Here is a 23,445-nt window from a genome sequence, read left to right as displayed (position 1 = left end):
GTCGCGCAATAACAGCGCGCGCTGGCTTCTGTTGCAACGCAGCCGATGCACACGGTGACGAAACACCCAATGTTTCGTGTATTCCGTGCTAAACACGCACTCTAAACCAACTAACAACACTTATTTACCTAACAGTGACCTCTACAACCTACCTTCTCGAAACGCTGCCTATATTCTGCCTTCTCTATCTTGTCATTCTCCAACTGTGAAATCTTCGCCGTCAACTCCTGCAGCGCCTGGTTCTCCTTCTCGTTCCTCACCGCCAAGTTCTCCAGCAACTCTAGCGCATTAATCACCTTCGGCAGGAGCGCTGTAACGGCGTCAGGGCCGTATTTTTCAATAATTATCTCGCATTCCTTGCCAATATCCGATGCCAGGTCGTACACATCGACGACAGTGACCTCGTCGTCGAAATCTGGCATCTTGGCTGAGAAGCGCCTGCGGTACGGCATTAAAAACACTTGGTTTTCACTTCACGGCACTACATAAAAATAAATGTTACAGTAAACTAAACACCTTTCGCAAGTGCGCCATCATTACTGAAAAAGTGAAATGTCAAATCTGCTAGCGTTGGGAACGATTATCTAAAATAACGGTTGACTTTTCCTGACTGTTGGTCGCTGATAACCGTTACTGATGTTACCAGTTACTCCCTTAGTACAAGTTCCAGAAAACCACTATTAAACAGCAAATGGTTAGCTAAAGTTGCTTGTCTTTCACTATTGATGGCATTTTAACACTGATCTACTGCAATTTTGTCTCCAAACTGTTTTAGTGTGAAATGTAAAAAAAAAAAAAAAATCGTCTATTTATTTTAATTCACGTTGGAAATGAAATCCAAAGATAAATTATAAAATACGTTTTGTAAAAAAAAATATTTAGCAAATATTCACTAACTATACCGTTACTTAATGTAACCGTTACTTTTGCTACGTTCTTATACCACACGCCCATCACTAGTATCTTCAGAGAGAAAGAGATGCAATACTATACCCGTCTCTGTCTACGTTCGGATACATGTACGCGCAAACATAACAAATATTTATAACGTTTTCAATCATATGAAAATAAAGTACAATTAACTAACTAAAAATAATATTTGAATTTTATTGTAATGTAATTTATACTGAAAAGGTAAAGTTAAAAATATCATAAAATAGGACCACAGATTAGAAGTTTTTGTTCAAATTCTATTACATCTGTGGACTGTGTTTACGTTGACGTCATATCCTTTCCATATTTTCAAATTTTGATATCGCGTTTTATAGGAAAACTACAATATAAAAATAGGTACCTACACCAAGTTACTAAAGGTTTACCTTCCTATACTTCTTTTACAAATAAATATTTCAGTACCGAACTACATTATAGCTTATGTTCGTTGGCAATTTTTTTTTCATGCATCCCGCCAACTTTTGTGTTATCAGAAAAAATGATTAGGCTACACAATACCGCCAGAAATATGCTCACACAACCTTACATACATGGACATGTTTATCATACTGATAAAAGGATGTCGCTGCTCGCAACATATTGTTACTTTTCAAGAGCGTTGTTAAAATATCGATTATTATGGCTCGCCACGCGCGAAGCAACAGTTGAACGCAATCAACAGGCGCGAACGCGCGGCGCCACTTTCCCGCGCTCCCGGATATTTTTAAACATTTTTTTTTATTATTATTTTTAAATAGTGCAATGAATTTTCAAAGTAAAGCGAACAAGTATGTGTGTCCGAATGATCGACAGCTGTCTTTGAGAGCCAAGTGAGCTAATAAAACTTTTGTTTCTTATCTTATCTTTGGCAATGTTTTGTTTATATTTTGGACTTTTGGCATCCTTTGATGTTAATTACTGTTAGGATACGCGCTATGAATATAATATCTTGTCATTTTGTCGAGCTTGTTAAAAATAGGCTGTATACTTGTTTTGCCTTGACGCTAAAAATGTTCTGCGATAAAATTTTATTTTTCCTTGATTAAAAGTTGGGAACGTTCGATAAGTTTAAATTGACTACATAATTTTTGGCTTGTTAGCAAGTTAGTGACACAAAAATAATCTTGTTAACATAAAATCAAGGTTCTTTTCAATATATACTTGGTAAGTAAGAGGAAAATAAAAACATTTTAGGTAGGTAAATATTTCGCCGTTGCTTTGATCTGCAATATACCTACAAAAATAAATTCTATAGACAATGCTTTCTGGACAAAAGATAAATATCCACAAAGCTTTTGAACACGATATTAAGTAGAGGTACAAGGCCAAAATGATAAGGGTGTACAATTACAGCAAACATTGTTTATGTTTGTTCTCTTTTGTAATGTGTTACCGTATTATCTCGGTACCCATATAGCAGGATTTAGAATTAGAAAAAGATTAGCTTGTTGACTTCAGACAACTTATTATCTTTATGTAGATTATGGTTAAGAGCTAGATATGCTAGAATAATGAATGAATGAAAAGATAATAAGGCGGTGGCTATGATTCCCGATAATGATTGGATTATGTGAATGCGGCCTATCTATAGTAATCATAAGGCTAAAATAATTCTTAAAGTAATCAGTGCATGGGTTATTTGTGTCATGACGAGTTTCTCAATGTTTCGGAAGGCATGCTAAATAAGCTTTCGCAGCTGTTACAAGTCAGAATTAAGATGTTTGTCCTAGTAACTTGCCTAACAACGCTCTTTGCAAAACACTGGTACCCAGCTCCTGCATCCGGTTAGACCGTAGTTGGGGAAAGGCTAGGCAGATTACGATTTTTAAAAGAAAAGATACAAACTTAGGATGAGTTGCACGTTGCACCATTTAACTATAACGAAAACCAAACCATGACAAATCGCCATTCATTGGTCAAATCAACTGAAAATGGTTTGGTTCTCGAATCGTTATAGTGCCGTGCCACCCACCGTAAATAAGACAGGAACCTAACCACAAAAACACAGATAGCTACTTATAGGTATAAAACTTATACCTATATAGGATATACCTAGTTTTAATTGAGTAAGTTGTTCGTAGGAAGCAACTTCACGGCACGCCGCAATGAACGAAGTTTCTTCATCAATGGCTATAAATTAGATATTAGTTCTTACTTACGATACTAAGGTTCTTACTTCGTTTTATGTGGTCTTGAAAGTCTTATTATTTTCGCAAATGTTGTTTTAAGCCAATAACTCAATCTTTGCTTTAAAAAATAACATCTAATATTACCTAGAATTTTTAATCCACGAAAATAAATCTATTGTTGCATCTCCTTTCATAACTCAAAAACTTAGCTTAAATTAAATCAACATCTAACCTAATTTTCTTTAAAAATCTGGGTAGTTCTGTCAAGAGATATTGACCACCCACACTTTACAGTGGGTGTTCAATCCGTAGTAAACAACCTGTCAAATGTAATAATCTCAATATTACTAAGTACAGGGCCACGATTCTCCTAATTTTACTTAAGCGTCATACGATTCACGTTCGACTCGATTCGACTGAGATCCGATCCCGACTCGATTACGATTGAAGCGTATGTGGCATTCCGCTATTTTTTCTTTGAAATAAACGTTTTTATCCTTTTCTGTCATTCAATAATGAATCATTTTGTCTGCAAATGATTTACGATTGCAAAATGATTGTACAGCAAACTACCGTATGGACCAAAATCACCAAAATAGCAGACCAATCGCACACCAATCAAATGTCAATCGAATACGATTGGGCTTTTATTAGTAGCAGAATGCCCGATATGGTTAAAACTGCTATTGCTATCATATTGCGATTCGATTTCTATTCGATTTTGTCATTATTAACTTAGGAGAATCGGGGCCCAGATTAGTTTTAGGCATTTGGCAATATCTACTTCCTCTTCTCGTATTATCTAATCCTCTCCTTCATCTATCTATCTATAGTACCCAATATACATAGTAAAGTGGATTTTTTTTTGTTTGTTTGTTACGCTGAAGATACCGAACTGCTTCTGACCTGATTTGAGAATATCTTTCACTGTTGGGAAGCTACACTCTCTCCGAGTAACAAGCTATATTTCGTCCGGGTACGTGAAGAAGTTCCTCAGGGGGTGATTCCGCTAACTTGTAATCATTTACCCTTAATATACTTAAAAAAATACATATTTAATATATAAATAAATAAAAATATCACAAGAAAAGAAAATTAAATATATTGCTTGTTACATCTTTCAGGGTATATAAAAAATAACTATATAGAATAGCGCCTGATCTGGTTAAACGCAATAACGTATGAAGTTATAGTACGGGGTCTCGATTTCGTTAAGGAAAGTACATACTTCATGCACGTTCAGAATTATTTTCAGCACGCAGTCAAAACCACGGGAAAACTTCGTTATCGAATAAGTTGTTCTAAGAATTTCAGTAATGGGTAGTAAAAATAAATAGCAACTTAGTAGCTTACAAGAACTGTAATTTAGTTAGTTATACTAAAACTGAAAATGTGCTACTAAATTGTTTTATGAGTAAACTCGTTAAAATGTAATTAAGTTTGCAACACTATAGTTTAAAAGGTTTTTTATCTTCTGCAAATCTAGGATGTTACATTGATAATGCAAATAACTGTTTTCGATATTACGTGATGCCATTTCTTGGATTAGAGGGGTCTGTTTAAGCCCAATTGCTTTTGGGTTAACTTGATCACATTTATGTGTGTATTCCAATATTATAAAGCTATGAAGATCTAGCTTTTTAGCTAAATTGAAATATTACAGCCCATGAAAATAAGGCTGGAACATTAACGATTAGCTGCACCATTTAATTATACCACCCTCACCTAGGGGTATTGGGTTGCCCGGGTAACTAGGTTGAGGAGGTCAGATAGGGCAGTCGCTCCTTGTAAAACACTGGTACTCAGCTGCATCCCGTTCGACTGGAAGCCGACCCCAACATAGTTAGGAAAAGGCTAGCCAGATAATGTTTTTTTATGTCATATTCTACTTTTAAACATTCTAAAATGCACTTACATGAAACTTCACAGCTGTAAAACACTATAGTACCAACATAATGAATTCATGGCTCCGTCCTTGCGTGATATCAGGTACACGTCATATCCGCTTCCTGTAGAACTGATGTATTTATAGATTCCTTTGTTTACTTACATTGATTGAACATTGTGTTAGTGAAAGCAAATGTGACAATTTGGTTTTGTGTTTATTTTGGTTTATTTAGGATTTTGTCTATGGAGTGATTGATTTCTTTAGTTAATCAAAGACAGTGATTTGATAATTTAAAAGTAGGTAAGTAAGTATACAAGAGGCTGTTTATTTTCCACACAAATGTAACAAAATTGAACAAACAAAATATTTAAAAAACAATTAAAAATTGGTTGATTTATTTTCTTTCGAATTGCTTTTTCCAGTCGAAAAGTTACCACTAAAGCAACCCGTCTCGTCTGTTAATCGGTGACCGATTTTTGTAGGAGACAAGTAGAATACCTACATTGACAAAAAGAAAATATACCTACTTAGGTACCTACTTAACTTTCGTTGAAAATCAGCGTACCGGCCAAGAATCAACTAAGTACCTACTCACCAAAACACCTCAATTTCCCTCAACAAAGCCTTACAACATAATAACATTACTGCTTCAAACTGATCGCATTACAACCTCCACGATGAATATTCAATAGACATTCTTAACATCATAGACTGTAATATATTTTGTTCAATAAATCGTTTACCCGCGTGTAACGGAACGCTCGGATTGTCAGAGCCACGGTAGACGGATGGGACGTAATACGATATTATACCTTTGAAGGATTATGTTGTTTTTTTGCTATCCATAGGTTTTTTTTTAAAGGCGATAGTGATTTTACTGTTATCATCAGAATCATTGTCACTCCTCACAGATCCTCTACCTACAAAATGCATATATAGAGAGTTGGTACCTAATTGCTACCCTTGTGGTTTATATTACCTCCTAGCTGGTTTCCCACGGTTCACCCGCGCCCCGGTGGGACTACTGCCCGTACCGAGATAAAATATAGCCCATCTTACTCAGGGAGAGCTTTCCAACAGTTCAATAATTTTTCAAACCAATCCAGTAGTTTCGAAGATTTTACAAACAAACAAAAACATGTTACCTATTTACTACCTCTAGTACTAGAAGTAGAGTAATAATATTTTGTTCAATGATTCGTTTACCCGCGAGTAACGGAACGCTCGGATTGTCAGAGCCACGGTAGACGGATGGGACGTAATACGATATTATACCTTGTTGAGTTTATATTGAAGGATTATGTTATTTTGCTGTGTAGGTTTTTAAGCGGCAGTTTTCTTAAAAGATATATTTTTAAATGCTTAAAGAGCTGAACTGAATTTCGCACTAAGATAGGTGGTGTACTGGCGATTTAAATAATTCTCCGGGACGGGATAGGAAATAGGTTATCTAGTTCCCGAAACTCAAAATCGTTAACTTAAAGTCTACTAAAAATCATCACATCACATACATACCTATATTTGCAATACCAAGTATAACAGCCTAAAGTATTAAGTACTTCTTATTTTTTTTTCGGGATTTCAGAAAGCATCGTACCCCTTGCCCCGAGTGCAATATTAAATTCTAAAGTTGGAAACCTTTATAGGTATAATAGCAGACTAAGAACGCATTTTAAACCGTTAAAACCTACATATCTTTGCATCTAATACAAAATTACCAGAAATAAATCCACAATCATTACACAGTGTCAACCATCTATCGGATTCTATCGAGTGGAAGCGGAAAACCCTCAAGGAGACCTCATACCTTTCCATATAAAAAAGGTCGTATCAACATCTTGAATAAACACTTACTTATGCCCTTTTTATTCCCAGTTACCCTGCAAGGGTTGAGTCGTCCGATGTACAATAAATGTCGGATACACTCCTTTGCATATAACTCTTATATGTTTGTGTTTCAACTAGCTTGAGCCCGCGGTTTCACTCATTTCCTGGTAAAAGTATATTATCTTCTGAAACATACCTTGGCCAAGATTATAAAAATGAAGAACAAAAACTCTTCAGTTTTATATATAGTTTGCTTAAATGCGCTAATTTCAGAAACTACTGGTCAGATTTGAAAAAGCGTTTCAGTGTTAGACAACCCATTTACTAGGCTGCAATTTGTCCGGGTGCTCGAAGTTGTTTCCACAGAAAGCGAGTGAATGAATTTCATCAAAATCCGATAAAACATAACTTAGGGAAAACCGTGGGAAACCAAATATCCAAACCCACTTTCACATTTTCATATAAGGATTGGTAAGACAATATTGTTCCAATATTTACCTATTACGTGTTGAAATTGCGGTATTATTTGAGGAGATAACATGAGCCTACATAAGTATTAATATGTGATGTTATGTGGGCCAGCAGAGGCGTATTTCCTCCCACGATGCAATGAAAGGTTAGGATCCCATGGGGTTCGACGTTCCACGATATACGTACTAAAGGACCAAATATTGGAGCATAGGATTTTGTTTTGTAACTGATGAAAGTTGACCGATAGTCGTTTACGTAATCCGTTTGTTAAATGACAACTTATTTACTAGGTAGCGGGAATTTTCGTGAAACTATTTTTAGGCGACCGTGCTTTGGGAATCAATTGGTTTAAGAACATAAGTCGTAAATAAAATGGTTGCTACAAGTCCAAGATAGGTACTTGGTCAGGTAGGTATAGATATAAATATCATGAAAGACGGCTGTTTTTCTTAATCCTGCATTTATTATGATGATGAAAATTGACCTTAGAAGCTTTGTTTATCAACTAAAAGAACTGTAGGTAAGAACTTCTAATATTGTCCGCACTGGAGCATACTTCCATCCACGATGCAATGAAAGGTTAGTATCCCATGGGGTTCTACGTTCCACCATATACGTACTAAAGGACCAAATATTGGGGCAGAAGATTTTGTTTTGTAACTAATGAAAGTGGACCGATAGTTGTTTACGTCATCGGTTTGATAAATGACAACTTATTTACTAGAAAGCGGGAATTTTCGTGAAACTATTTGTGTCCGACCGTGCTTTGGGAATCAATTGTTCCAGGAACATATAAGTCCCAAATAAAATACTTACCACAGAGATATATGCATAGTCCAAGATATACTTATATAGTCAGGTACATATTGTCGAAATGATTGGAGATTATAAGTTGTTATGAACAGCTGTTTTTCTCAATAGAGGGTTTATCTTGTTGATTAAAATGTGACAAAAAAACTTTTCTTTATTGACTGAAAAAGCTCTACTGAAAGAATTGCAATATTTTTCACTTTTAAACTGACTGAAATCACACAAAGAAAATGACTACTAAACCGACCGCTAGTCGCAGTTTATTTACCGGGTGCTAGTATATTAAATTACTAAGTAGAGTAATGAAAGTAGGTCATAATTAACTAGGTTTTACCTTTAGTTTCACTCGCATCTTGTTGGAATAACATCGTTTTAAGCCATCCATATACAAATTTAATATCGTGTACTTTTCAAATTAGAAAAAACACAATTTTATGTCTTAATCATCATCTGCCTACCCTTTTCCAAACTATGTTGAGGTCGGCTTCCAATCTAAACGGATGCAGCTGTGATTTACAAACGTCGACTGCCTATCTGACCTCCTCAACCCTATTACCCGGGCAACTCAATACTCCTAATAGTTAAGACTGGTTGTCAAACTTAATGGCTTTTGACTACCCGTAAATACTGCCAAAGATATTCAAATTATAACAGATTTACTATAGTTAAGTTACGTACACTTATAAAAGATTAGCAAAAACACAATTTTAAATCTCAATCGGAGCTTAGCAAATATACTTACAAACTGACTTTCGCATAAAAATATGGTTAAAAATGAAGGAAAAAAGTCTTACCCGTGCAAACTAGGTTGGTAATCCGCTTATGCACTTTTATAATGCACTCAGGTTTTTGCTGCATACGAAGTTAATGTACTTCATAACGTTAATATTGTTATAATATAAAGTGTTTGCTTGCGATATTGTTAAAAGGATGCGAGAGAGAGTATTAATTGAATAATAATTAAGTGTATGTATTATGCTTTGTAATAATATTAAGTCATGTTTGTTTTTTTAAGATAATTTAATAAGCTTTTTCTGGTTTAGCTAACTCATTTCCTTATAGCCTTCTTCTTCTATCGAGTGGGCTGAAGGTTAAATCACTGATGTCAGTTTTCTCAAATCTGTTTGACGGTCTCTGACGTGGAAATTTGACAACGGCTGATACTGATTTGGGGATGTTCAACTTATTACTTAACATATTAGCACAATATTTCAAATATAATTTTGAAATACGGATTTAAAATGAAATATTCAAAATATCTAGAGCAACATTGCTATTTCTATTCTTCATACATAGAAAGCTGATCTTCATATATCTTGCTGCAACTATTTACATAATAAATCCCTTACTTTACCGCTTTGATTTCCAAGTTGCTACCTACACATTGTGTTACTAAATTGCACCGTGCATACATAATCTTCTACATAATATACGTATACACATTTATATAGGTAACGCAATGGAGAACAAAATGGCTAGCGGAGGTGCCATAACGCAAAATCTCCTAAGAAAGTAACGCGGCAAAATGCTGATATTCGGGGAACGAGGAACATTACTAGCTCCACCCTTACACGCTTTCTATGGAACCAGAAAATTATTTCCAAAATAAAATCACCAATCAATCATGACCAATCTTTGACAAATTCAATCCTATCGCCTCGTTAGTTCTATTAACTGATCACACCTACCATACGTTGCTTGACCTACAAGAAGGCGCCTGACCTACCTTCCTTATGGCATCTCCGCTTTCCTTCCTCAGGGTAAGGCTTACCTATATCAGGTAACCTAGTTACCAACGACTGCTATTTGCATAACTAGGATTAAAAGCTACGAAGGAGTTTCAGTTTTAATTTAATTTGTTTAGTTTTATTAAATAAATTATTTACCCAGGATTTAACCAGGGTAACTGGGTTGAGGTCAGTTAGGGCAGTCGCTCCTTGTAAAGCACTGGTACTCTAGTACTGGTACTCTAGTACTGGTACTCTGGTAGCTACATCCGGTTAGACTGGAAGCCGACCCCAACATAGTTTGGGAAAAAGGCTCGGAGGATGATGATGATGAGGGAGATTTAAAATTGCATAATAATGTATTTTGTTTTTATGGAAATTGGAACAACTCTGAGCAACTGTACAAATGATTTAATCGCGTACATTCAGATTGTTTTATTTACGCATACGAGTCACTGATTTTAATTTACGAACAAATACGGGGTTTATTTTTTTTACTGCGTTCCAAATTTTATCCAATTTTGTTTTACCGAATGGTGAAAGTTTTATTGATCTACAGCGCATTTTTGTATTATTTTTCTATTCACGAGTCTATACATAATGTTGAAATACCTTAACGAAAATGTCATAACTACTATAATAGGCCATCAAATAAAACTATTATTCTTGTATCTATACTCGATTTCTTTTCCATCTTAAAAAGTTGTCTTTCTATCGTCTCCTAAACATATATTTCTCGATACACGAGATACATGATTCAATTCAAAAACATCCCTTGAACATTTACGTAAAACCTTTCTAACCGGCTTTCACTCTTCAAGGCTATCCATTGAACGGCTTACGGCTTCAAGTAAAACGATTCAGATTTCATTCGATGGAACAATTGCATTTCAAATTGAAACTTGCACTTTCAAACGTTTTTATTTGAACACTTGAATGCCAAGCTTTAGATTGAAAGCTTGTTGAATGGAATTCTCTATTTCTCTAATGGATAAAAGGCACTTAAAGTTCTTGAGGTGTTACAAAATCTCAAAATCATTTTTACAGCCGACCACGCTTTTCTCTGTGAGCTTTGTGCACACCTGTAACTGACTTATTTACGCGGGACTAACAATTGTTAACTTATATATGCATAAGCAATTGTAAATAAGTTTTTGGTGTGCCTTGTAAATAAAATCACTTTTTTAACGTCAGGAATTTACAAAAGACAGCCCCCAAAACGTCCACCACCTCCTGTGTTTTTTTCCTCACAAATCAATGTGGTTTAACTTCGCTTTCATCATTAGCCTAGCCTTTTTCTAACTTTGTTTGCTTCCAGTCTAATCGATTGCAACTGAATCAGATGCATAGAATAACAGTACCTATTTAACATCGAGCGACTGCCTATCCTACCTAGTAATCCTGGCAACCCGATACCCTTTAGTAAGACTGGTTGTTAGACATTCTAGCTGAAACTGACTACCCGTACCAACTGCCAAAGATGTTCAAATGACTGCCGGGACCTACAGTTTATCGTGCTCTCCGAAACAACATATACTTAATTACAAAGTACATACAAACTTAGAAAAGCGGCATTTTTTACTATAATTTAGCCTGAATCTTTACATATAAATTCCAACTAGTATTACTAATATTAATCTACACAGCATTCCGAGAAAACTGACATGATACGAGTAACCCATATGATATATTTCCAACAAAAAATTTACACTGCGCGACAGAAAAAACGAGTGCACATAAAATAAAAGCTTTTAAAACAAAAAATGCCAACAATGTAATAACATCGAACTCTCGCTTCATAGCTTTACAAACACGGAGTTTTAATTAAAATTTATTTCACGAATGCAGCTTCAAACTATTCGGAGTAATTGCCTGAAGAATTTTTTGCACATTGCAAATATTTTATACTAGCCGTTTTCCTCACGTCCCGTGGGAACTATTTATTTATTTAACTTTATGCAACATTATTACACTTAATGCCCAACTATTCTCTCCAGTCAACCTTAGAGTGAACTAATACCGAATAAAATATACACTATGTTACTCGGGAAGAGTGTAGCTTTGCAACAGTGAAAGAATTTGTCAAATCGGTTCTGTAGTTTTGGAACCTTTAGGGTGCAAACAAACATAAACAAAAAAAGTGTTTCCTCTGTATTTATTATTTTAGTCTTGAAAAGTCAAAGCATACTTTTTGCTGTAAAAGTCAAAGGCTGCCTTTTATTTAATTGCTGCCTCTTGAAAGATTTTATTATATCTAAAAGGCTTTATTCGCCTAGCTAGAGGAATGCCAGGACTTATCAATGAGGATTGACGGTCCTTCAGATGCTCTCTGGTGGCGCCACTTCTTCCCAGTAAAAACATAGGGAGTGGTGAAGGAAGGGTGAGCGTTTTTTGGGAGCTGTCTTTTGTTTTGACGTTCAAAACAACAGTGAGAATAGATATGAGAACACGGTGCAACAACTTTTCACGGTATTAAGAAAAAAGGTATCCATTTTTAGGGTTCCACATTCTAAATTACTCAAACTTCGCTGTTTATCTGACGGGCTGACGACTGTATCTCATAAACCGTGATAGACAATTGAAATTTTCACAAATTATGTGTATAACCAACTTCATAAAAAGACGAGGTTCTCAATTCAGATGTTTGTATTTTTCTCCAAAGCTGTACAAACTTATCGTCACAAGTTGACAATATTTTAGATACAAAAAATATAACAAGATCGAAAAACTATTAACTCTATTGCCTCTCTCTATAATCCGACAAGCCTAACAGGCAATCAATCAAAGTATTTCTATTTCTGACAGTGGAAGCAATAACTTTTAGACAACCCACACACTGCAAACTTTTAGTCGGCCGATAGTTTGTTTGGGCTCATAAATCAGTATGAAGATGAATGGTAGTACGCACATTACAAAGATCAGGTATTTAGCCATATACAATTCCTACAGTATATAATGCCTAGACTTCATACATTTCCGGTAACATATATATATTTAACGAAATCGAGCAAAACTGAGCAAAAAAACAGGTTTGTTGTATGGGAGTCCCCCAAAATATCTATTTGATTCTAATTTTCAGTTGTTGCTATAGCGGCAACAGAAATACATCTTCTGTGAAATTTTCAACTCTCTATCATGGTTCATGAGATACAGTCCGGTGTCAAACGGACGGTATAGGGTCCCCTATTGTTTTCGCTCCTCTGTCCGTCCGTTTTACCCTTTGGGTACGGAACCCTAAAAATGATGATCATCGGGTCAACTGTCGGCCGACTATTTGGTCTCCAGAGTGCTCGTATTCTCAGTTTACTAAGTTTATACCTATTTATAAAAATATGTCGTCTCTTTGAATAAACTAAGTTTCGGGGAACGGCCTAATTAGATTCCAAGTTAAAGTGAGTTTTCGCTTGAAAGGCCTATTTTTAGAGCTCTATAATATATTTACGGTGAACATAAGTGCTCTGAATATTAGGTAACTAGTTTCCTTCACCGGTTTTACTGGGGAAATTTCTTCTCATACCTTGATAAATATCGCCTTTGACACACGGGGATATTGTAGCGTCCGACAGTGAAATAATTATTGAAATTGATTCAATAAGTGTAATTAATATTTTTTATATTTTTACACACTAACATGTTACGAAATTGTTCAATGCTTCTGATTTTTTTCAAAAAGTTGGTTGTTTTGGGGCCTTTTTGCACAAATAAAAAACCTCTTTATGATATTACTTTAGACTGCTGTTTTCACCCGCGTCCCGTAGGAACGAACTGCTGAAATAGTCTAGCTGCCTAAATTTTTTTTCAAACCGGTCCAGTATTATCGGCGCCTTTAGGGTACAAACAAAACACCAAAAACATGTTTCCTCTGTACGTACGGCTGAGATTTCAGAGAATACGAGATATTTTAATAGCCTGGCAACACTGGTTATGGATATTAAGTTACAAAGGCACTACGTACAAAGGTTCACTTACTTGTCTACATAATTCTATTATATTTGGCTTGTAAACACATTTATAAAATAACTGGGCGTGTAAAGCAAACATAAGTGACTCGCCCAAATATAGGGATATTGAATTTTGGCGTGATTTGATTATTTTAAGCGTGATTTCGACGTAAAATCAGATCCATAAAAATATAGTGTAGACGACCTCGATGGCGCAATGGTCACCATGCCGGACTGCCGGACCTGAGGTCCCGGGTTCGATTCCCGGTTCGGTCGGCATTTGTGTGATGAGCACGCTTGTTGGCCGTGGTCTGGGTGTTACAATATGTATTTATTAATATGTATATGTCGCAGGGATATGATAAAATCGGGGATTTGATCAATTCCCTAAGGGATTTGATCATAGGCTAGTAGTTCTCCTGTCCGTAGCTATGAAATATATAGTCCCTTTCATAATTTCTCTCTCCCAAATTAAAGAATCAACTTGACCAATCTTGTAAGAAAATACCCAGACATATGACGTCACAAACCCCATATCAATGACCTTGAATAACCCCCTTACTGCCAACACTTACAATATACACTGTAATAAAGAAATAGGTCGAAAGTACCCCCCTTATGATTGCAATGCTTATAACCACGGAGGAAGGAAATATAGCGGAGATGCCATAAGGAAGGTAGATCAGGCGCGTTCTAGTAGGCCAGTAACGCACGGTAGGTGTGATCAGTTACTAGAACTAACGAGGCATTCGGGATCCTTGTCAAATCAAATCATCGCCCCGCTGTTGGTTAGCAGCGGTGAGGGAGTGTCAGACTCTTACTGACTAAAAATCGTCGTGTTCCGTCGTAGGCCTTAACTCTTTCGGACAATCCCGCAGCCGTCAAAGATTGGTCTTGATTGATCGGTGATTTTAGTTTGAAAATAATGGGCAAGTTCCACAGAAGGCTAGTAAGTGTGGAGCTAGTTACGTACATACCTCGTCGTCCAAACACCCGTATTTTGGCGCGCTTCTTTCTTAGGCAATTTTGCGTTATGACATCTCCGCCAGTCATTTTGTTCTCCATGGTTATAACCCACGCTATTGTTTTAGGGTTATATGAAAAGCAAAGGTTATTCGAATGGGTAATTTGGGAAATCTCGTTGTTTTGATTGGACATTTATAAATACGTTTATGTATATGGATTGAATAAACTGGTCTTATTTATCTGCAGTCTATAAAACGATATATGTAGAGTGAATTTTGGAACACATTTATGATTCGTGCAGTCGGTAGATAGTTTGATTGAGCTCATATATCAGTATGGAGATAAATGATGCAAACATTACAACGATCAGGTATCTGGCGGGTATCAAATCGACTAAATAGTTTGATTGGAAACACGATTACCTTCAAAATGAATTGTCAGCGAACTATCTGCCTATCATATACTTCGATAGCACAGTTTGCAGTATGCAAAGTCTCTAACAGTGCTAGTCCTACGCATAAAATCTTCGATCGATCTCTGCCGATAAATAGGATAATATGTAATAATAGAAAGCACTACTATATTGTGTAAGGATTACCTAACAGCCAAACATACCACACTATTTTAGGACATACCTACAAACTCTTGACCACCCTTTTAGAAACCCTATATTAAACCCTTGCCTTGTAAACATACGTGCAAAAATATCTACCCACACATTTAACACGTAACCGACACGAGCGTGCGTTCCCCTCGCTATTTATGTCATAATATTGATCACTAGATACACTAATCCGTGGCCCGATAACTTTGCAACACAGTGTAATGGTCATAGAGAACAAAATGACTATCGGAGGTGCCATAACGGAAAATTGTCAAAAATGCGGGTGAGCTGGGGACGAGGAACGTTACTGTCTTCGCCCTTACACGCCTTGTTTAGAACCGATTATATTTTGTAATACCAAAAATCGTTAACAGATGTCTCAAAGAACCCGAACGCCTCGGTAGTTCACTCGTAACTGTTCGTTTTGGTCATGTTCACCGTACGAATTTGATCCAGAAGAAGGCGCGTGACCTACCTGCATTATGGCATCTCCGCTCATTTCCTTACTCCGTGGTAATGACTCATGATGTGACTGATACGAGTTGGAAGGTATTATGTTAATCGGTTTTTGGTTAATTTGCACTTACGTATATGCGTTTAGAGGTCATCAGAGCCGGTGATTAGACTTTGTACTTTATCTCTTTAATTATAAGTGTCATTTTTGCATTCTCAGCCTTGATACAGATAAGTCGTATCTGATAATTGGCGGTACACGGTTGCAATTAATTTTACATGTTCGGGAAAATGCATAAAAGTAATTTATAGTTGTACATTTCATATGAATGGTTTTTTTTGGTAAGAGGATTCCTTTGAGCTTGTGATGGACACACGGTTTAATGATTTTTGGGGGAATTGCCTGCCTGTCATGCAATATTGGGGTTTTAACCATGCCTGTTCGAAAGCTCGACAAATGTGAACACAATTTTCAGTATATTTTTTTACTCCGGTCGTTATTGGTACCGCAAAGCTGTTTTTATTTACGAGAAACATGCAATATAAACTAAACTTCGTCAAAGCGTTTTAACAACAGACAGATTATCTTTCACTATTTTCTTTAGAGCTCTCTTAGACTAAACTATCGGCCGATAGTTGGTGCTATGGTTGAGAGAATTTATTTAAGGTATCATTTTAATCAAACTTTTTAGTTGGTACCTGCGTCTACACATATCAAACACGATACCAACTCCTTAGTTAAGGGCTTATTACATTTGACTAAATTCAGTCGTCTAAATAGGTATGTCTAATTAGGTTGCTGGATTATTTAATGAAACCTACCTTCCTAAATGCGATTACATTTGTCTTAATTTAGTGACTGAATCATTTAGACGACTGAATTTAGTCAAGTGTAATAAGCCCTTTATAATAAGCGTTCATAGTTGTATGAGCAATTAATAGGTGCTTACAAAAGTCTTTAAAAAGTCTGAGCCAATGATAAGCCATCTTGTCATCATTATTTTCAGTCAGGTTTCAGATTTTTACACAGACTTTACATAGATTTTTACTTAGACTTTAACTTCATACAGATATTTGTACTTAACTCGTGTGGATTCACCATAAGAGTATGCGGTATCCGTATACCGCAAACTCTCTAAAGAATTCTAAGAGCTGTAAAGAATTTCCAATATCCTTAACTTATACTTAAGCTATCAACCACAATTTTCTCCAACACTGACCACCTCCCTAACTTCCCCAGGCTAAGAACAGGATGGAGCGCAGCCCGCAGCGAGCCCCCCCTCACGCCGAGCGAGCGAGAGGCGATCGCCGCCGTCGTCAAGAGAGCAGAGAAGATTGATGAAGTGGAAGCCAAGAGGGTGGGCAGACTAGTGGCTAGGCTTGAAGGTAGGTGGCATATTTAGAAGTTAAGTTAGGGAAGAAGAAAGAGTGGTTATTTAAGGGGAAAATGCAGCTGGTATGATGATGATGTCATCCTAGCCAATTCACGGCCATGGCGGCTGTTCTCATATAAGGAGCTCAGCCAGCTGCGTAGGACATCGTAGCTGTCGTGAAGAGAGCAGAGAAGATTGATGAAATGGAAGCCAAGGTCGGCAGACTGGTGGCTAGGCTTGAAGGTATGTGGTACATTGGGAATTTAGGGAAAAACGATGGTGATTTTAGGGGGAAAGGTGCTGTAGCTGTGACTAAAGATCGATTTCAAAATACAAGTTAATACATGTCGTCAGCTGCCTAGCCTTTTCCCAACTATGTTGGGGTTGGCTTCCAGTCTAACCAGATGCAGCTGAGTACCAATGTTTTATAAGGAGTGAATGCCCATCTGATCTCCTTAAACCAGTTACCTGGACAACCCGATACCCCTTGGTAAGACTGGTTGTGAGACTCCCTGACTTTTGACCACCGCTAACGTTAGGAAAATAAATTAATTAAGGGAGAAAGTTTAGTTAGACAGATTATTTTGGAAAGCTGGGTAGCTTGATTAAAGCTACCTATTCTTATATACACACAGTTGCACACAGTTGTACATGCAGTTTTCAGAGCAATCACAATAAAATGAATTACTGGTACAGACAGACGCATGAAACTGAACGTCTCATAAATCCAGGTCATTAACCCCGTCTGCGTGCTACGTCGTAGCCGCGTAGCGTAGCGCTACGGCGTAGCTGGACATGAGTAGAAATCACATGGGTAGTTTGTGTGTTTTGAAAGGTGGTTAAGCAATGTGTGTTGATCTTGGTAATAGAGGTTACGTTACGACTTCTGACCTTTCAATGGATTATTAATATTTTTTACAGTAAGAAGTAAGATATATATAAACTACATATCATGGTAGTATTGTATAAGTGAAGACTTAATTTTTTTACTAGTTGTTTCCCCCGATTTCACTAGCTTGCCAAGAAAACTATATAAAAAATTTTCAAAGTCTGTTCAGTAAATCCAGTCATAACCTCTTACAACGTCACTAATTCACAAACACACAAACTTTACTTTTTATGACATTTTTATTACTTTACCAAATACACGAAAACTACGCACACTTATATTTTCACAGTCATTCCACATCAGAAGCTGTCAGGCAGATTTGAAAAAGCCGTGTCTCTAGGGCTTGTTAGATAAATAAACGCCCACACAGTAAGAAAAACTAAAACACTCATTCGAAGCTTTTGCTTTACGTAGAAACATTATTGCAGGTAACTATACATATGTACCGTATTCAAATCAAAAGTCATTTATATAAGGTAGGCTGAAAATCAGCACTTTTTGAACACTTAAAGTATATTATACACCTGAACAATTTGTACATTTGCGGTTTGAAAAATATTCTAGTATTAGACTTTATTTATCGAGGGAGACTATATTAAGTATTTTCTATAGGACATAGATGAAACCACTGGCTGAAGCCAGTCTATACTATATCGGGTGTGTCGTTCACAATCACATTAAATCATATCGCATATACTTTATGATATTCTATGGCGAATTGTAAAAAAAATAACCTAATCCATTCAGTGGTTTAGCCACAGGAGTCATTTTTAGTTTTCATAATTTACAACATCATGTGTAAAGCAGAGATAAAGTTAGGAGTATCGTATGTTTTGATCAGTTGACAACTGTCAGTTTTCAAGGGAGAATTTCAGTTGTTTGTAATGACTGACTTTTATATGGTGTTCTAATTTTTGCACATTTTTATTCCATTTACTTTGTTTGAAAAAATCATTTTTTTATTTTTACGTATTTTTCTTTTATCTTTGTGTTAATCGACATATATTACCCAGTATATTAACGCATTTAATTTAATGTGATTATGAACGACACACCCGATATATGAAGGTGAAGTTTTTTGCTTGCTTGAACGTGCAATTTAAAAAAAATACTAGTCCGATTTGAGAAATTAATACACTGTTATATAGCTCATTTACCGAGGAAGGTACTCTTTGACCGGGTGCGAGAAAAAGTTTTTAAGAAAAGTGAGTGAAACCGTGTACTCAAGCTTGTATATCATAATTTTTCCAAGTCAGTCCAACTAAGCATCCATTAGTATAATAAGATTAATTAATCATTCGACGCTAGATAATTCATTCGGCTCATTAATCACTGAACTCAGCAGAAACTCACTTCAAGAGAAATGGTTCGTGAATTTATGCTAGATGACTGGTAAATATGGCTCGTGGCTAAGTAATAGCCACATAGATCGATGATAAGTATAAGCATTGCAATAGACCTTTATCATGACGAGCTCCACCGAATTCCAAAAGACACATTTTACTTAGTCCCGGCTATCAAAGTCAAAGTCATTTATTATTTTTAAAACACAGGTAGGTATATAAAAACCTAGATAGGTATTAAAAATAAGTACAGTGCGCTATGTTTTGTCTATGTCACTTGAACATCTTTGGCAGTCGTTAGTTAGAAGGTTCTACCTTAGAAGTGACGACCAGTCTTTCCAAAGGGACCAGTCTATTGGGTTGCCCAGGTCGACATGGTCACATAGGCAAAACACTAGTATACAGCTGCATCTAATCAAACTAGAAGCCGATCCCAACATATTTGGGAATAGGCTAGCCAGATATAGTCGGTCCCTAAATCTATAACCATGTCATCATGTGAATTCCTCCGTATTTCGGAAGACACTGAACACACTCAGTCATTTGAAAATATCTTAATATAACTTTTAGATTGTGTGATTGTAGATAAGGTAGTAACTGCTCTAGAAGTAATTAAACTATTGTCGCCAGGCATGCGTCGGTCAGCTCAAGGCCCAGCACCCCGGACCTGCCTGCTGTGTGGCGAGACGGCGCGCCTCCTGGCTCCTCTCAGGACCTGCTCCATCTGCAGGCATACGGCGTGCTCCAAGTGTGTCATCGAGAATCTGCCGCATAGGTGAGAATATAAAAAAAATATCTAAACAGAAATATGTTTATTATCCGGTTTATAAATGGATCAAAATAAAAAAAGTTCTTATGAAACGTCGCCAAGGAAGAATCAGTAAGAAACTCCTTAGGCATTCTTGAAAACAATTAACAAAAGTTAATTGCAGTAATTTTTTTATCAATACATGTACTGTACAAGTCTGTACAAGTCTGCCTATCCTATGCAGATAAATTAATAATGACTATAGAAAAGGTTAAAGAAACTTCCAAAGGAAGTACGATTTTGAAATGCAAGTTCACCTATTCACTGTAGAAAGCTTTCTTTAATTCCCTTAATCGAATCATAGGGCCATAATCTTAGGCTATTATCTACAATTTAAAAACTACCTGAATATAACCCAACCGCAACTCGATACTACAAAATAACTGAGTCCCAGCAAAATCCACGTGAATCGTATTTTACCAAACCCTGTATTGGCAATTCCCAAGAGCATACATAACTCAGTTAGTGCGAATCATACAAAGCTTCAATATTGTTCCCAAATACACGAGAATTCTAACAGTCCACTTTGGCGTGTACAATTTCAATGGCTGTTGACCAGATGAAGTAAAACGTATGCAAAGTTTCATAGTATACAACGTGAAGTGTGAGTGAGGTGCTAGTGGCCACACGGATCGAGAAAAAAACCCCTTTAGATATCATATTTATTAGCTGAGAATACATGATCTATGTTCGTCATAATTTTCGTTAATTCAGAAGAAGTATTTAGGTGCCCATTTATATTTTGGGAATGCCAATGGACTTAGGTAAAGCAAAGCTCATTCATCCACATTTGCATATGAGGTCTAAAAGGTCGATCACCCATCCACCTCCTTACACAACCTTTATTTAACCCTACAACTGTAACTCAGCCACGAGCCATAAGCCCCACAAAATTCACCAGCAAACACAACCTCAGCTCTTCAAAACAAAATGAGCAGAAAATACTGGAAACTCTTACAAACCACAGTAAATTGAAAGTTTCAGCTGACTTATAAGTGGCTTTTCTCTTGAACAATAGAACTTAAGTTTCTTTGTGAACTTTGAAGGTGCTTTCAGATATTATGAAGAAAAAATGCAAAGTCACTTCGAGGTAAATACCTTGTGGTTTTTTCTTCGAACCTTTCTTGTGGTATTTAGTTGGAAGTAGGTAGATGACAAAGTAAAACTTAAGTTCTTTAAAACATTTTAAGACACATTTGGTAATGAACAGCAATTGCATTTGCTTTCCGCACTAAGAAAAATTTTCTTTTATCTAAATATGTCATGTGTATATTAGAATTGAACAAATTAAAATATGTATTTTGTTATCCCACAAAGTTTTGTTTTGTTAGGTATAGTTGTGAATTCAAGGCTGTATAAATGCGCTCATTTCTTAAACTTTCAGTTTTTCAGGCAAAATGGTGTTGATCATTACGCCTAAAAGTGATCATTTGTAAAATAAAAAAAACTGACTTTGAACACATTAGCCAAAAAGGACACTTCCAAATAACAATACCTATAATGTATGTCATCAATATTTGGGAATTCCACTCAATAAAGGTTAACCTTCATACCACTTGTCCAGATCACCACTATACTCCCGGGAAGCTTACATGTGCAACTTATGTGCTGAGACGAGGGAGATGTGGAAGAAGTCAGGCGCCTGGTTCTTCAAGTCCTTGCCGAAGTACATCCTGCCGGATCGGAGGACTACCGGACGGTACCTGGACTCTGAGTTGGCGAGGTCTTTGCAGGTCAGTTATATAGATTCTTTGATGCATGGGGTACCTACCTTCGCAATACTTTTTTTATATTTGTGTTTTTCTATTTAACTATTTAAATCCTTTTTCTATTTGTGTACTTAAATATTATTGTGATTGTGTTAAAATATGTGTTGGTATATAACGTATGTAAATACATATATCATTTTATAATATCCTGGTTGCCATATGAATCACATTTTATTTCTGTGCATATCGAAGAAAACAAAAACAGCTCCCAATAATTCCGAAACAATACCAAAAAGCCTGCAATCTATTGTGGTCATTATACCCATTGCCACAATCCTGTTGGAGGAATTATATCGATATCGATAGTAGTCCCGCACTACGGTCCAATAGCGACGGTACGAGGGATTATGGGCTAACTAGCCGTGTAATGGATTTGTAGCTGTTTTACAATCAGGTATATTGATTTGAATTTGGACAGAAATGCATATTATGCAAAAACCAGAAAACTCCAAAACAAAAACAAATCATTATGTTACAATTCCAAACCGTTGCAGTCTATTGTGGCCATTATTTGTTATTTATTTACATCTAGGTATTTGTGAGGCATATAAGGCCCATAGAAAGTACTATACATAAATATTATAACATTAAATTATATACTAATACGTATTACATTATGCCCATTGCCACAATCCAGTAAGAGGAATTATATCGATATCGATTGTAATCCGGGGCAATGCGCCCGCACTATGGTCCAATGGCGACGGTACGAGGGATTATGGGCTAACTAGCCGTGTAATGGATTTGTGGCTGTTTTAGATGGTAGTAACCTCTATCAGTTTATATAGATTGTCTATTTATCAAATATCGATATTACCAATGGAAAATTGTCCCAGCCGAAAAATTCCGAATTAGTCGGCATCTTTTTAGTTTTTTTCTTATTATTTGTAACTAGGTGACCCAACAAACGTCGTATCGTTTAAACCTGTCCTAGACCTCTAAAAACATTCTAAAACAAAGATAAGCCGAATTACTCCAGCCATTCTCGAGTTTTGGTGAGACTGACGAACAATAATTAATTTTCTATATCTAACATATAAAATAATAAAAAATAAATATGTACACTCTTTATTTTGTCTACTATGACGCATAAGACCATTTTATAGCTAAAGGTGTCTACACACCAAAGCCGCTGATGCCGGCGGCACAGCCCGGCGGCCCAACCCGCCGGCCGTATTTTGTAAGGTCATGCGGCATGATTGTACAAAATACGGCCGGCGGCTTGGGCCGCCGGGCTGTGCCGCCGGCCTCCGCGGCTTTGGTGTGTAGACACCATAACATGCAATGTATAAAAATCAAGCTACCCACTGCATACTCCCTATGTAATACTCAATTTAAAAAATATTCACTCAAAACAAGGAAGCAGAAAACAAGGCCTTGTTTACATCCCAACATAATACATATTATTGAACATGCAAATTAACTTCACTTGTAATGCAATCCCGGCTGAAGGACCCGAGATTAACATAATCGCGAGCCTTTGATCCGTTATACTGGTATGTACTGGTGCCTAT

The 23,445-nt window shown here is 36.5% G+C and overlaps 2 protein-coding genes across 4 annotated transcripts in view; one reads left to right on the top strand and one right to left on the bottom strand.

Moving 5' to 3' along the window:
• Positions 1 to 577, bottom strand: part of LOC110373623 (RILP-like protein homolog) — a 50,917-nt gene extending 50,340 nt beyond the window's left edge. For both annotated transcript variants that reach the window (XM_021330942.3, XM_021330941.3), the window contains exon 1: positions 153 to 577. In XM_021330942.3, coding sequence (XP_021186617.1) covers positions 153 to 452 — 300 coding nt within the window. In that variant the 5' untranslated portion in view covers positions 453 to 577. The remainder of the gene's footprint in view (positions 1 to 152) is intronic.
• Positions 578 to 1,575: 998 nt separating this feature from the next.
• LOC110373666 (rabphilin-3A) overlaps positions 1,576 to 23,445 on the top strand; it is a 50,984-nt gene continuing 29,114 nt past the window's right edge. The window contains exons 1-5 of one of the 2 annotated variants that reach the window (XM_064040302.1): positions 1,576 to 1,763; positions 16,990 to 17,107; positions 17,338 to 17,365; positions 19,985 to 20,129; positions 21,727 to 21,895. In XM_064040302.1, coding sequence (XP_063896372.1) covers positions 1,696 to 1,763; positions 16,990 to 17,107; positions 17,338 to 17,365; positions 19,985 to 20,129; positions 21,727 to 21,895 — 528 coding nt within the window. In that variant the 5' untranslated portion in view covers positions 1,576 to 1,695. Of the gene's footprint in view, positions 1,764 to 16,989; positions 17,136 to 17,337; positions 17,366 to 19,984; positions 20,130 to 21,726; positions 21,896 to 23,445 lie in introns of both variants that reach the window. The other variant, XM_064040303.1, reaches the window with a different exon arrangement.

This window comes from Helicoverpa armigera, chromosome 22 (assembly GCF_030705265.1).
Source record: "Helicoverpa armigera isolate CAAS_96S chromosome 22, ASM3070526v1, whole genome shotgun sequence".
In the NCBI taxonomy this organism is placed as follows: Eukaryota; Metazoa; Arthropoda; class Insecta; order Lepidoptera; family Noctuidae; genus Helicoverpa; species Helicoverpa armigera.
Note: the sequence above shows the minus strand (reverse complement) of the source record. Positions and strands in the feature narration are given on the sequence as shown.